The sequence below is a fragment of the Macaca nemestrina genome, chromosome X, assembly GCF_043159975.1.
Source record: "Macaca nemestrina isolate mMacNem1 chromosome X, mMacNem.hap1, whole genome shotgun sequence".
Lineage (NCBI taxonomy): Eukaryota > Metazoa > Chordata > Mammalia > Primates > Cercopithecidae > Macaca > Macaca nemestrina.
In genome coordinates this window covers 158,539,316-158,554,130 of record NC_092145.1, presented here as the reverse complement: position 1 = coordinate 158,554,130, position 14,815 = coordinate 158,539,316, and the positions used below count along the sequence as shown (strand labels likewise).

General features: G+C 47.6%; 1 protein-coding gene across 1 annotated transcript in view; it reads right to left on the bottom strand.

Moving 5' to 3' along the window:
- LOC139355397 (polyprenol dehydrogenase-like) overlaps positions 1 to 14,815 on the bottom strand; it is a 292,394-nt gene that overhangs the window by 145,290 nt on the left and 132,289 nt on the right. The window contains exon 3 of the mRNA XM_071088981.1: positions 10,474 to 10,542. Coding sequence (XP_070945082.1) covers positions 10,474 to 10,542 — 69 coding nt within the window. The remainder of the gene's footprint in view (positions 1 to 10,473; positions 10,543 to 14,815) is intronic.

Here is a 14,815-nt window from a genome sequence, read left to right as displayed (position 1 = left end):
GGCCAGGAGTTGGAGACCGAAACCCGAAAGGCTGTGAACGACAATGCGTCGTCATTTCTGCAAACGCACCAACTATCTGGGAGGCCCGTGTGTGGATGTGCCGATTCTTACGTATTTAAAAGCCCATGGAAAGGCCGTTTTGCTCCCTAGTGAAAATAGACACTGGGCTCTATCGAGCCAGGAAAACATGCAAAGGAACCTTAAATGCATATCCTTTTTTTTTTTTTTTTTTTGAGATGGACTCTTGCTATATCACCTAGGCTGGAGTGCAGTGGTGCAATCTCAGTTCACTGCAAACTCCGCCTCCCGGGTTCAAGCAATTCTCCTGCCTCAGCCTCCTGAGTAGCTGGGATTACAGGCATGCGCCCCCATGCCTGGCTAATTTTTGTATTTTTATTTATTTATTTATTTAGTTAGTTAGTTAGTTATTTTGAGACTGAGTCTCGCTCTGTTGCCCAGGCTGGAGTGCAGTGGCGCAATCTCAGCTCACTGCAAGCTCCGCTTCCCAGGTTCACGCCATTCTCCTGCCTCAGCCTCCCGAGCAGCTGGGACTACAGGTGCCTGCCACCTCGCCCGGCTAATTTTTTGTATTTTAGTAGAGACGGGGTTTCACCGTGTTAGCCAGGATGGTCTCAATCTCCTGACCTTGTGATCCACCCACCTCGGCCATAGTGATTTGGAAGGTTAAAATTAAGCCTTACGACCCTGAGAAACGAAGAGCCCTGAATAGAAGGGACACCGTGAGACCTGCAAGGACACATTAAACTTTCAGAGAGTGTGGGACATCTACGGCCGTGCATGAGAACACATACAATGGCTTCAAGGAAAAATTACGAACAGGAACCCATCTATCTGTCTATCTACACATATGTCGTCTGCAGCCTAACTCAGGACACTACTCAGAAACATGAAGGAAACAAAAGGACTCACTATGAAAAAGAAAATAGTCAATAAGGGCCATTTTATGTTTAAAAAAAAAAAAAACACAGGCCGAGCATGTTAGCTCACGCCTGTAATCCCAGCACTTTGGGAGGCCAAGGCAGGCAGATCACAAAGTCAGGAGATCAAGACCATCCTGGTTAACACGGTGAAACCCTGTCTCTACTAAAAATACAAAAAATTAGCTGGGTGTGATGGTGTATGCCTGTAATCCCAGCTCCTTGGGAGGCTGAGGCAGGAGAATGGCTTGAAGCAGGGAGTCGGAGGTTGCAGTGAGCCAAGATCGCACCACTGAACTCTAGCCTGGGCAACAGAGCAAGCCTCCGTCTCAAAACAAACAAACAAACCAAACAAACAAACAAACAAAATGTAGGGTTGAGCTTGGTGTCTTAACCTGTAATCCCAGCACTTTGGAAGGTGGGAGGATCACTTGAGGCCAGGAGTTTGAGACCAGCCAGGGCAACGTAACGAGACCCCATCTCTGGAAAAAATTTAAAAAACAAAATTAGCCATGTGCAGTGGTGCATGCTAGTAGTCCCAGCTACCCTGGAGGCTGAGGTGGGAAGATAGCTTGTGCCCAGGAGTTTGAGGCTGTGGTGACCTATGATCACACCAGTGCCCGGGAGTTTGAGGCTGCAGTGAGCTATGATCACACCACTGCACTCCAACCTGGGTGACAGGCAAGACCTTGTCTCCAAAAAAAAAAAACAAACAAAAGAAAAAACACGAAGGTGATTTTTAATATATGCTGAACCAGAATACACATCCACAATCTGGTTAAAACTTCTCTTGGGGATAAACATAATTAATCGTTGGTTAACACACTCACATCAAGTGCTATGATTTCAAGTTCTGCAGACATTATGCCTCAAGGACTCTATGCTGTAAAATCGTGTCTCAAGAATTCTGCACATTAAAAATGCATACCCAGGGGTGTGGGGAAAATTCCATGCCATCAACACTCACATCGTCATTTTTCCAAGTTTTTCAAGTTCCTTAAGAACCCTTCTATCCAATCCGAAAGTCTACAGGTAGAAGAAACATTCTAGGTGTCTTCTTGCCCCAAGATATGTCTGCCTCCAGACCTGGAGTTCTCGCTGTGTTTGATGATGAAGACCAGTAGACGCCTACACAGAGAGTCTTGTATGTCATCATGAATAACGCACGTCCCAGTCATGTGTCACAGGTGAGCCTATAAAACAGGCCCCGAGGTAGACTGTCCTGGGAGCCACTGTGTTTCAGGCACTGGAGCAGAGACTCAGAAGGTACAATCCATCTCTGCCCTCACAGAGCTCAGACTTTAGCGGGCACAGGTGATGAGGAGGGCGGCCATTTCCAAAACAACACACTCTTCTCTTGCACGCGGAACAGGTCACAAAGCGCTTTCTGACTGACGACAGGCACTCATCCTACGCTTCACTGACCCTCGTGTTTTCAAGCTACTACATTACGTGGATTATCTGTTATCAAGTTTCATCCTGATTCCACAGTCTTCTGTTTTCATGATCAATTCGAGTATTTTACAGGTCATTGGATAGGCCAAAATAATGGTTCACAAAGATCTGTTTCCAAGGTAGAAGTGCCTCCCAAGGCAGCATGCACCATGGACCTTCTTGACACCCATCAATCACAGAAGGCATTGACCCGTGGTTTCTTTTCCTGAAAACAAACTTGACCTAATAACTGGGTAGAAGCACACGAAGCAAACAGCTAGTTCCTCTTTCCGAGGAAAACAGCACAAGGTACTGGCAGAATAATATTTGGGAAGCTTTTTTTTTTTTTTTTAGATGAAGTTTCGCTCTGTCGCCCAGGCTGGAGTGCAGTGGCAGGATCTCGGCTCACCGTAAACCTCCGTCTCCCGGGTTCAAGCCATTCTCCTGCCTCAGCTTCCTGAGTAGCTGGGATGACAGGCACCCGTCACCACACCTGGCTAATTTTTGTATTTTTAGTAGAGATGGGGTTTCACCATGTTGGTGAGGCTGGTCCTGAACTCCTAACCTCGAGCTATCTTCCTGCCTCGGCCTCCCAAAGTGCTGGGATGACAGGCGTGAGAGCCATCACATCTGGCTGGGAAGCTAAATGCATCAGAAGATGCTGTTTGTGATTAAAGCTACACAATCGTTATAGAAAATGAGGACGCCGCGCACCGTCCAAAGAGAGCACGCAGCTCGTGTGTACTCTGATCTCTGTTGGGATTTAGGATGAGGAGCCCACCATGGCCTGCACCACGGCGGAATGGACCTTGCTTCGGCGCCTTTAAGACTGTTTCAGCGGTTCTCTCTCCCCATCTGGGTTCATTTGAACACGGCTGTGCCTTTCTGTGTTGGCTTTCATTGAGTTGCTGGGTTTGATTTATTTGTATTCGGAGGAGTTTCGGTAAGTGAACGAGACTATTTGTTCTAAGTAAGACAGCTTTCATCAGCAGGTAATTACCCAGGAGCCACGAAGGTGTGGGCACGACGGCTAAATGATGACAAGGAGTTCAAGCGTTTCCCTGGAAAATCCCTAGCTTGGGCAACGAGCCATCTCGCCCAGATTCCTGAACACAATCGCGCATTTCTAATTCCAGAGCCCAATTAGCCGGCCTTCTGTGGGGACGTGGCTGCCCATGCCCTGCCCAGCGTGGGATCTCAGCGGAGCACGACTTCAAAGACAGAAAGGACAACAAAGTACGCAGGCCAGAGCATTCACTCAAGAACTAAGGAGAGAGAATTGAGAGCAGGGAAGGCAGGAGGGGAAAGCAGGCTAGAGAGGCGCCCAGCATGTCGAAATAATTGCATGCCTGGCACTCCACAGCAGTCTGTGCTCCTGGAGTCAGGACGTGTGCTTTTCGCTTAAAAATCAATCCACACGGCTCAACCGCGGTCTCCCAATGCAGGTATCCCAGCAGAGCAAGAATGAAACAGCACATCAGCTCCCTCTGTCCCTCATGGGACAACTGGTGGTTGTGGGGACAAGAACCAAGCCTGGAGACAGACTCAGTTGAGATAAAGGCTCAACGGCCACAGCCGAAATGGCCCCTCCCAGCTGGGCCTCGGCATCCTCTACCCAGGATGGACAGTCCCCCAGCAGTGGACATGCCAGGGCCACCACTGATGGATGTCCAAACCTGTTCAGATTTTAAACTTTTTTCTTAAAAAAAAAAATTGCCTGGGTACATACTAGGTATATATATTTATGGCATATTAAGGTATTTTGATACAGGTATGAAATGTGTAATACTCACATCAAATTAGGTATCCATCCCCCCTCGAGCATTCGTCACTTGTTTGTGTCACAAACATTCCAATTACACCTTTAGTTATGTTTTATTTTATTTTATTTTATTTTTTGGGGGGGACGGAGTCTCTGCAGTCCAGGCTGGAGTGCAGTGGCATGATCTCAGCTCACAGCAACCTCTGCCTCCCAGGTTCTAAGACATGTTCCTGCCTACAAGGGATGTTACAGATAAAATAAAGACTAGGAAATTCGGGGTGAAAGAACGTTAATTCATTTTGTTTGTTTGTTTTTTGGAGACAGAGTCTTGCTCTGTTGCCCAGGCTAGAGTGCAGTGGCACGATCTTGGCTGACGGCCAGGCTGATCTCGAACTCCTGACCTCAAGTGATCCACCTGCCTCGGCCTCCCAAAGGGCTGGGATTCAGGGGTGAGCCCCCACGTCTGTCCACTTTTAGTTATTCTTAAATGGACCATGAAGTATTGTTGACTGGAGTCACCCTTTTGTGCTATCAAATATGAGATCTTACTCATTCTATCTAAGTATATTTTTGTGCCCATTAACCATCTCCACTGCACACCACATCTTCCCACCTTCTTACAAGATTGTAAACCTTTGAAACAGCCACAGAGAGCCCAAACAATTCTTTTCTTCTTTTCTATAAGATTGAACTAAAGGCCATCGGTATTGATATGCCAAAAATAAACTAAAAATTTTTAATGGTGTGAACAAATCATGTGTTAGTCATGCTACTTGTCCACAAAACATTGCATTTTAAAGAACGGATGATCGAATATTCTACACAAACTTTTCCAAGAAAATAGCAACGATGTGTTACTGCGGTTGGACGCAGTGGCTCATGCCTGTAATCCCAGCAATTTGGGAGGCCGAGGTGGGTGGATTATCTGAGGTCAAGAGTTTGAGACAAGCCTGGCTAACACGGTGAAACCCCATCTCTACTAAAAATACAAAAAATTAGCTGGGTGTAGTGGTGGGTGTCTGTAATCCCAGCTACTCGGGAGGCTGAGGCAGGAGAATCGCTTGAACCTGGGAGGCGGAGGTTGCTGTGAGCCGAGATCGTGCCACTGCACTCCAGCCTGGACAACAAGAGTGAAACTCTGTCTCAAAAAAAAAAAATTATTGGTCAAAATGTGTGTTGCCTAAATCTGAAACATTTTCAGAATCGAATAAAATTAAGTCGGTGATTATAAATCATTGCCTCTCTGCTGTCATTTTGGTTAGGCGGATCACATACATGAATTTTTGGAAACTATTCTTTATATAGTTTTTTAGCCGTTCAGATTAAAAGCAAAACGTCATGAGGAAAGAATGCCTCACTTGCCAGTTTCCAGAAACTTCACCTTGGGCTGCAGATTGATGGTTGAATGCCTTTAGGATGGCAGCAAATCTACCACTTGAAGGCACCTGGGAATCTTTTAACGGCCTCATAATAATGCAGATTGCAGGGCCCCACTCCCACCCCCAGAGGCCCCGATTCACAGCGGGGCCCTGGGAACTTGCATTTCTTGTCTGCTCCCCGGAAATGCTGATGTTACAGGTCCGGAGAAGGCACTCTGGGATTCACTGTGTTAGAAAATGCCAGTTCTTTGAAAAACTGCTGCAAATGAGGAAGGGCCAAGGTGGCAGGGAATAGGAGCCACTGTCACAGATGAAACAGGAATTTACGAAAATTAAAAAATACACAAGCAAAAACTCAGCTGGATGTGAGAAAACCCACTTCTCCCTGAGGAAGAGAAAGAGCTGAAGTCCTTTAAGAGTTAACTGCCTGCTTTTCGGTGGCTAAATAAGCCTCATCTCTCCCTTTCGCAAGCATTGTAAGAACTGCTTAGCCAGCGGTACAGCTACAAAGTCACTAGGCAAATAGTCTGAAATCAGAAAACATAGTATTCCTTAAAAAATAAAAAATAGTACGATCCATGTCTCAATTAAATTAGCGTCTTTGTTTCTCACTTCTACAATATACTTCCCCCTACACAGATCTCCCCCCGCCCCACAAAATACTTAAAAAACATCCAAACTCTTTGTTCAAAACACTCAGTCCTTTCAATGTTCATCCGACCGGGTGGGTACACCTAAATAATTAAGCAATTCCTCCTCAACCCCTCGGTCTCTCTAATTCCTTAATTATCCCACTACACAGAAACCAATCCTTTCGTCCCAAGGCACATCCTAATGAGGAGAAAAGATGTGGCCAGGCTGCTGCCAGTTTGTGGTATCGCACATTGGCCTTGGCTCTGCCTCAGGGGGAGCCCCGACAGCTGTGTTCCTGAAAATCAAAGGGATCCTGCCATGCTGGCTATCAAATTTCAACACACCCCAGTCCTTGGCAGAGGGAACAAGGTGTTTCACCAAGCTTAGGGTAGAAAGGAGATATGAGCAGAGGCAGGGATCTGGCTCAGCTCTGTGTGCTGGTCCTTTCACTCTCGCGGCTTTTCAAAAGAATCAAGGCTGGGCGCGGTGGCTCACGCCGGTCATGCCAGCACTTCGGGAGGCTGAGGCGAGTGGATCATGAGGTCAGGAGTTCCAGACCAGCTTGGCCAAGATGGTGAAACCCCGTCACTACTAAAAATACAAAAATTAGCCGGGCGTGGTGGCGGGCACCTGTCATCCCAGCTACTCGGGAGGCTGAGGCAGAAGAATCTCTGAGGCAGGACAATCGCTTGAACCCGGGCTGCAGAGGCTGCAGTGAGCCGAGATCACGTCGCTGCACTCCAGCCTGCACGATAGAGTGAGGCTCCGTCTCCAATCATCATCATCACCATCTTCATCATCATCATCAAAATAGGCCAGGCACAGTGGCTCACGCCTGTAACCCCAGCACTTGGGGAGGCCGAGGTGAATGCACCGCTTGAGACCAGGAGTTCAAGATGAACCTGGGCAACGAGGCGAAACCGCGATTCTACAGAAATTAGCTGGGTGTGCTGCTGCACACCTGTATTCCCAGCTACTGGGGAGGCTGAGGCAGGAGAATCACTTGGGCCTGGGAGGCGGAGGTTGCAGTGAGCCGAAATAACACCACTGTACTCCAGCCTGGGCGATAGACTGAGAGCTTGTGTCAAAAAACAAACAAAGAAACAAAGAATCAAACTACACCCAGTCTGTGCTTGGAGAAATTCTCAAAAAACCATCTCAATTCAAACAGCCCAGGAAGGGATATGCATTTTTTTTAAAAATGTAAGGTACCACACATAAACACGGCTGAGAAAAGCACTTAGCATTTCGATGGCCAACAGGTATATGAAAAGGTGCTTTTAGCAAAAGGTACTCAGCCAGGCCTGGTGGCTCACGCCTGTCATCCCAGCACTTTGGGAGGCTGAGGCACGCGTATCACCTGAGGTCAGGAGGTCGAGACCAGCCTGGTCAACATGGTGAAACCCCATCTCTATTAAAAATACAAAAATTAGCCAGGCGTGGTGGCACACGCCTGTAATCTCAGCTACTCAGGAGGCTGAGGCAGAAGAATCGCTTGAACCCGGGAGCCAGAGTTTGCCGTGAGCTGCGATCGCGCCACTGCACTCCAGCCTAGGTGACAGGGTGAGACTCCGTCTCAAAAACAAACAAACAAAAAAATAAACAAAGAAAAGGTACTCAACATCACTAACCATCAGGGAAATGCAAATCAAAATCACCATGAGCTATCATCGCACACCAGCTAACATGGTATTGTCAGAAGGCTGTTTTGTTTCTGTTTTTTTATGTTTTTTTTTTTTTTTTTCTCTTTGAGATAGAGTCTTGCTCTGTCGCCCAGGCTGGACTGCAATGGTGTGATCTCAGCTCACTGCAACCTCCGCCTCCTGGGTGCAGGTGATTCTCCTGCCTCAGTCTCCTGAGTAGCTGGGGTTACAGGCCCCCGCCACCACGCCTGGCTTATTTTTGTATTTTTAGTTGACATAGGGTTTCACCATGTTGGCCAGGCTGGTCTCCAACTCCTGACCTCAGGTGATCCACCCGCCTTGGCCTCCCAAAAAGTGCTGGGATGACAGGTGCGAGCCACCGCACCCGCCAGAATGATGATTTCTATCATTGATTACAAGTGTTGGGGAGGGTGTAGAGAAAAAGGGGCCCTCTTACACCATTGGTGGGAACGTGAATTAGTACAGCCACTATGAAAAACAGTACAGAAGTTCCTCAGATCATTAAAGATAAAAGCACCACATCATTCAGCAATCCCACTACTAGGCATAGACTCAAAGCAAATGAAATCGGTGTATCAAAGAAACGCCTGCATTCATACGTGCATTGCAGCACTACTCACAGGAGCCAAGATATGGAAACAATTTAGGTGTCCAACAACACACAAAAGGATAAAGACAATATATACCTATGCCCGATGGAATACTATGCAGCCATAAGAAAGGAGGAAACCCTGTCTCCTGCAGCAACATGGATGGAACTGGAGGCCATTACTCTAAGGGAAATCACTCAGAAACCAAAAGTCAAATCCCATTGTTCTTATGTCGAGTCCAACTTCCTGGGTCCGATGCACATACTTTGGCTGAAGGACGGATGAACAAATGCACTCAGACACAGGTTTGCAGTGAAAGAGTGGGCTAGGGGATGGGGCCGCTCCCAGACACGGAGCAGGGTGTTGTAAAGAGTCAGCAGCTGCCGGGTGCGGTGTCTCACGCCTGTAATCCCAGCACTTTGGGAGGCCAAGGTGGGCGGATCATGAGGGCAGGAGATCGAGACCATCCTGGCTAACACAGTGAAACCCCGTTTCTACTAAAAATACAAAAAATTAGCCGGGCGTAGTGGCAGGCGCCTATAGTCCCAGCTACTGAAGAGGCTGAGGCAGGAGAATGGCATGAACCCGGGAGGCGGAGCTTGCAGTGAGCCGAGATGGCGCCACTGCACTCCAGCCTGGGCAATAGAGCGAGATTCCGTCTCAAAAAAAAAGAATCAGCAGCCGTGGCTTTGACAAGCTGGCACTGCGGGCCTTTATTTAGTAGAGATTTAATGACAAAGGCCTTGAGTCAACACATTCGTGGGCAATTCATATGGTTGTCCCCCTAACCTGGAGAGAGGGACAGAGTAGTTCTGTGCGTGGATGATTAAAGGCCAGGTTCTGATGTGTAAGTAAACTAACTTATCTAGATCAGTTTCTTTACATTCCCCTTGTTATCTAACCTAAGCTTTCAGGCACCAGATAAGAGAATCTGGCTGCCTACAGCCAAATCTTATTCTGAAGTGTTTGTAAAATGTTCCGGCCTTCCAAGAAGGTTTACATCTTTCTACAATTTTTCCCACCACCCTGACCGACCTCTTGCATTCTTCCTTATAAGTGGGAGCTAAATAATGTGTCTATATGGACAGACAGTGGAATAACAGACATTGAAGAGTCAGAAGGGCGGGAGGTGGAAGAGGGGCAAGGGATGAAGAATTACCTCTCAGGTACAATGTACATGATTCAGGGGTTAGCTATACTAAAAGCCCAGACCTCACCACTACGCCATTCATCCATGTAACAAAAACTGTACTTGCGCTGCCTACATGTATACAAATGAAAAGTAAAATAATCAAATAAAAGGACAGAGCATTGAGAATCTGGAAGGATATTAGAAAGTTGTGTGCACACCTTGCTCAGTGTGAACAGGCAGAAAGAGCACACCAGAATTTGGTCTAGCACCTGGTCGAAAATCTTAAGGGCAAGCACATTCCTGTTTGAGTTATCTTTTTTTCTTTCTTTTTTGTTTTGAGACAGAGTGTTGCTCTGTCTCCCAGGCAGTCCTGGGTTCAAGCGATTCTCCTGCCTCAGCCTCCCGAGTAGTTGGGATTACAAGCACACGCCACCATGCCTGGCTAATTTTTGTATTTTTAGTAGAGACGGGGCTTCACCATGTTGGCCAGGCTGGTCTCGAACTCCTGACCTCAGGTGATCCACCTGCCTTGGCCTCCCAAAGTGCTGGGATTACAGGCGTGAGTCACCACACCTGGCCTAATTTAGCTTAAGTCAAGAACTCCCGACCAGCAGAGGCACCTCCTGGCATGTGCCCTGGAGGTCAACAAGAAAGGACAATGGCTCCTGATCCCCGGGGAACCCACATTTGACTAAGAGTGCAAGCTACCAGCACATCCGCACGCCTCTCCCAGCAGGTGTCGGAGCTGAGCGATGCTATCTTCGCCTTGCCTTCACCATTTCCTGCTCTACGATGGGGCCAGAAATCCCCAAAAGAAATTGCAAAAAGCAGAGGCATCGCTCCCAAATGCCACTTGGCACATGACTGAAGCTCAGCCATGCACCACGCAAACGACCTGTCCCAAGGGGGGGAAAAAAAGCCATTGGAGTATCTCTCGGTACCTTTGTCGTTCAAGGTTTCTTCTTTTATTTTGCTTACAACTTGTTTGGCTTTGCTGTCATTATTTCCAGCTAAAAGGATAAAAAGAAAAAAGATACAGTGACTTGGATGATCATCCAGAAACTATTAACTGCAAAAAAAAAGAGGTTTTTAAGAGAAGTATAACACAAATTTGAAATGTGCCTTTGATGGACTTCCCTTTTTGCTAGCGTTTAACTTGACAGTCATTTTGGCAGACTAAAGCTATGCATTTAAGAGCCATTTTCTTTAGCCTGCATCGGCAGAAAGTACGAATGCATTTCACATTCTACTTTTCAATAATGACAGGGACTCAGGGCACCTGCTGGCGTAATTTGCACGTGAGAGCGGAGAATAGCATAAGCATAAAAATGTGCATTAAAATGTCAGGGTGGAAATGGAATTTTCAAAGGAGCTTTTACGCTAGGAACATCCCAGTGTGCACTCACAGACTGCGCAACGCACGTGATCACAGACCGCGCTTCCTACTGCGTGCTCACGATTTCTTTCTTTTTCTCATTTTTAATTGTACTTGAAGTTCTGGGGTACATGTGCGGAAAGTGCAGGTTGCTTACATAGGCATACACGTGACATGGTGGTTTGCTGCACCCATCAACCCGTCATCTAGATTAGGTGTTTCTCCTAATGCTATCCCTGCCCTAGCCCTCCAAACCCCTGACAGGCCCCAGTGTGTGATGTTCCCCTCCCTGTGTCCATGTGTTCTCATTCTTCAGCTCCCACTGATGAGGGAGAAGATGCGGTGTTTGGTTTTCTGTTCCCGTGTGAGTTGGCTGCATGCTCAGGATTACTTATTCCTGTCTCTGCAGCTCTGTAAAACTCTTCAAGTGAGGTTTCAGGAATATGCCTTTAGAAGGATGGAAAGAGGTGTTTTGCCTACAAGGCATGTTACAGCTAAAATAAAGACGAGGAAATCTGGGGTGAAAGAACATTAATTAGGTGTTTATTATTAGTATTATTATTTTTTTTTTTTGGAGACAAAGTCTTGCTCTGTTGCCCAGGCTGGAGTGCAGTGGCGCGATCTCAGCTCACCACAACCTCCACCTCCCCGATTCAAGCAATTCTCCTGCCTCAGCCTCCCGAGTAGATGAGATTACAGGCACCTGCCACCATGGCTGGCTAATTTTTGTATTTTTAGTACAGACGGGGTTTCACCATGTTGGCCAGGCTGGTCTTGAACTTCTGACCTCAGGTGATCCACCCGCCTGGGCCTCCACAGTGCTGGGATGACAGGCATGAGCCACCACACCCGGCCTGGTTTCTTTAATGTCTTAGGAAGTGAACGTGTGTTAAACAGGAGACTATAGTCTGATCTTTTCATACTCATTTTTTCAAATGTCTTTGACCAGGGAGGTTGCATTTTAAGGTGTTTCTGAAGGGGCAGCTCTTGAGGGGAATGGAGCTTGGCAAATTCTTCCTCCTTCAGCCTCATCCTTCATTAACCTGTTGGCAACGTGTGGCGTTAACTGCTTTCCAAGGTGAGCCAAGCCCAAAACTCCCTTTCAGAGAGGGTCATGGAAAAAGTGTTGAGAGAAGGGAGATGAGATCTAGCAGGTGAAGTGCACAGGCTTCAACAAGAACCTCCTGGGTGCCAGGAGAGCTGGAAGGGAGGATCAGGACACCAGCTTCAAACAGCTGACCTGCAAGGAGCAGGTACCAAGGGGGTGGGGCCAGTCTATCTCCATCCTACCTGCACCCAGCCCGAGCCAGTGAGGTATTCCGAAGTACAGCACCATCCCCGGCTCTGCGTGAAAATACATGACCAAACAATCGCTCTCTCTGGCATTCCTGCATGCTGAGTCAACATAGTGTGTTGAATTTACACACTCCAACACAAGTAAGACACCATGCGGTTTGATATCCTACCATTGTATTCGGTATTCTTTCTCTGGATTAAGGCCACGGGCTCCCAAATTAACTACCAGAATGCACTTTTCAAAAAACAATGAGAAGTGTTTTCAGCAAGGAGTTAAAAAATATTTAAGAGAGGAGAGGCAGTGAAACAATTGAAGTTGGAAATGTGTTTGGCTCCAGCGGGAGACGGCTAAGATCAATAGCGTGAAGCCCATCCTTCGGGGCAGAGTAAAAGGAATATCTAAATTGGCACTCCCTTGAAGGAATTCAAAGTTTCAAACATCAGAAGACTGAAGCTGCCAAGGTAATTTGCACCTTTGACTTCCTTAAAGAAATAGAACATGATATACTGTCGTCATATATTTGCTTTCGGAGTCTTTTGGCGCTGAGGAGGCAGCAGGCATTTCAGGGAGGTGGGTTTCGAGGGGAGGGAGAGGAAGAAATAGCCTGAAAGCTATATTCCATCTATAAATGTCTTATGCATCCAACACAAAACAAAACAAGAAAGGATAAAAAAATTCAAAGTCAAGGTAACCTTTACACTGGGGCCTTGTACATTCATGAGCTGATTTATGAAATCTCATGAACTTTTAAAATCTAAGTAGTCATCCACTGCTGGGCAGCTCTGCTGTATCAGTCATCGCAAGATCAAAGGGTGCGGCCAGGCACGGTGGCTCACACCTGCAGTCCCAGCACTTTGGGATTTGGGAAGCTGAGGCGAGCAGATCACGAGGTCAGGAGTTGAAGACCAGCCTGGGCTGGGCACGGTGGCTCAAGCCTGTAATCCCAGCACTTTGGGAGGCCGAGACGGGCGGATCACAAGGTCAGGAGTTCGAGACCATCCTGGCTAACACGGTGAAACCCCGTCTCTACTAAAAAATACAAAAAACTAGCCGGGCGAGGTGGCGGGCGCCTGTAGTCCCGGCTACTCGGGAGGCTGAGGCAGGAGAATGGCGTAAAAACCCGGGAGGCAGAGCTTGCAGTGAGCTGAGATCCGGCCACTGCACTCCAGCCTGGGCGACACAGCGAGACTCCGTCTCAAAAAAAAAAAAAAAAAAGAAGACCAGCCTGGCCAACATAGTGAAACCCGGTCTCTACTAAAAATATAAAAATTAGCTGGGCATGGTGGTGCATGCCTGTAATCCCAGCTACTAGGGAGGCTGAGGCAGGAGAATCACTTGAACCAGGACCCGGGAAGCAGAGGTTGCCGTGAACTGAGATCAGGCCACTGCACTCCAGCCCAACTCTGGTGACAGAGCCCAACTCTGTCTCAAAACAAACAAACAAACAAACAAAAAGCCAGACATGGTGGCAGGCGCCTATAATCCCAGGTACTCTGGAGGCTGAGGCAGAAGAATCGCTTGAACCCAGGAGGCGGAGGTTGCAGTGAGACGAGATCGTGCCACTGCACTCCAGCCTGGGCAACAGAGCTAGACTCCATCTGAAAAAGAAAAAAAAAGGAAAATCAAAGGGAAACATGCTGGAAGGTGGGACGAAGTAAGAAGGAAGCCTCCACCTTCCCATGAAAGACCAACGTGGCCAGAAAAAAGCTGGGAGCATCAAAAAAAGCCAGGCGAAGCGATTATTTGGGAAGACCACCTTCATGGGCAGGGCATTTTCCATGGCGGCACAGTCAACACTGGCATAGGACAGAGGCAGCACATTGGAGGAATGGAGAAGGTGGGGTGGCATGTGCGATATCTTCTTCGGCCAGCGTCACCTTCAGCAATTGTCTCCTCAGATCTGGAGGGAGCTTCTTTAAGGAACTGGATGTGGGACATTTGCTGGAGTCATTCCTGCATTTACTGAGCAACTGCTGCATGTGCAGAGAAATACCACACATAAGTCCCCAACACAGTGCATCTGCCTTCTGCTCCATCCCTCGTATTTAGGGGTCTGGGGAGGGAAGGCATTACATGTTCTATGTGCAATGGAAATTGGTACCGTCATTACGGAAAACAGTGGAGATGGGGTTTCACTCTGTTGGCCAGGCTGGTCTTGAACTCCTGACCTCAGGTGACCCATTCGCCTTGGCCTCCCACAGTGCTGGGATGACAGGCATGAGCCACCACACCCGGCGTGGTTTCTTTCATGTCTTAGGAAGTGAATGTGCATTGGACAGGAGACTACAGTTGGATGTCGTCGTCATTTTTTTTAAGTATCTTCGACCAGAGAGGTTGGATTTTAAGGTGTGTCTAAAGGGGTGGCCTTATTTTTTTTTTTTTTTTGAGAGTTCCTCAAAAAATGATCAATACACCTACCATAGGATCTAGCAACCTCACTCCTCCGTATAGATCCAAAGGAAACGAAATTAGCACTTTGCAGAGACATCTAGACTCCCGTATTCATTGCAGATGGGTGCGGTGGCTCACACCTGTAATTCCAGCACTTTGGGAGGCCAAGGCAGGTGGATAACCTGAGGTTGGGAGGTTGAGATCAGCCTGACCAATATGG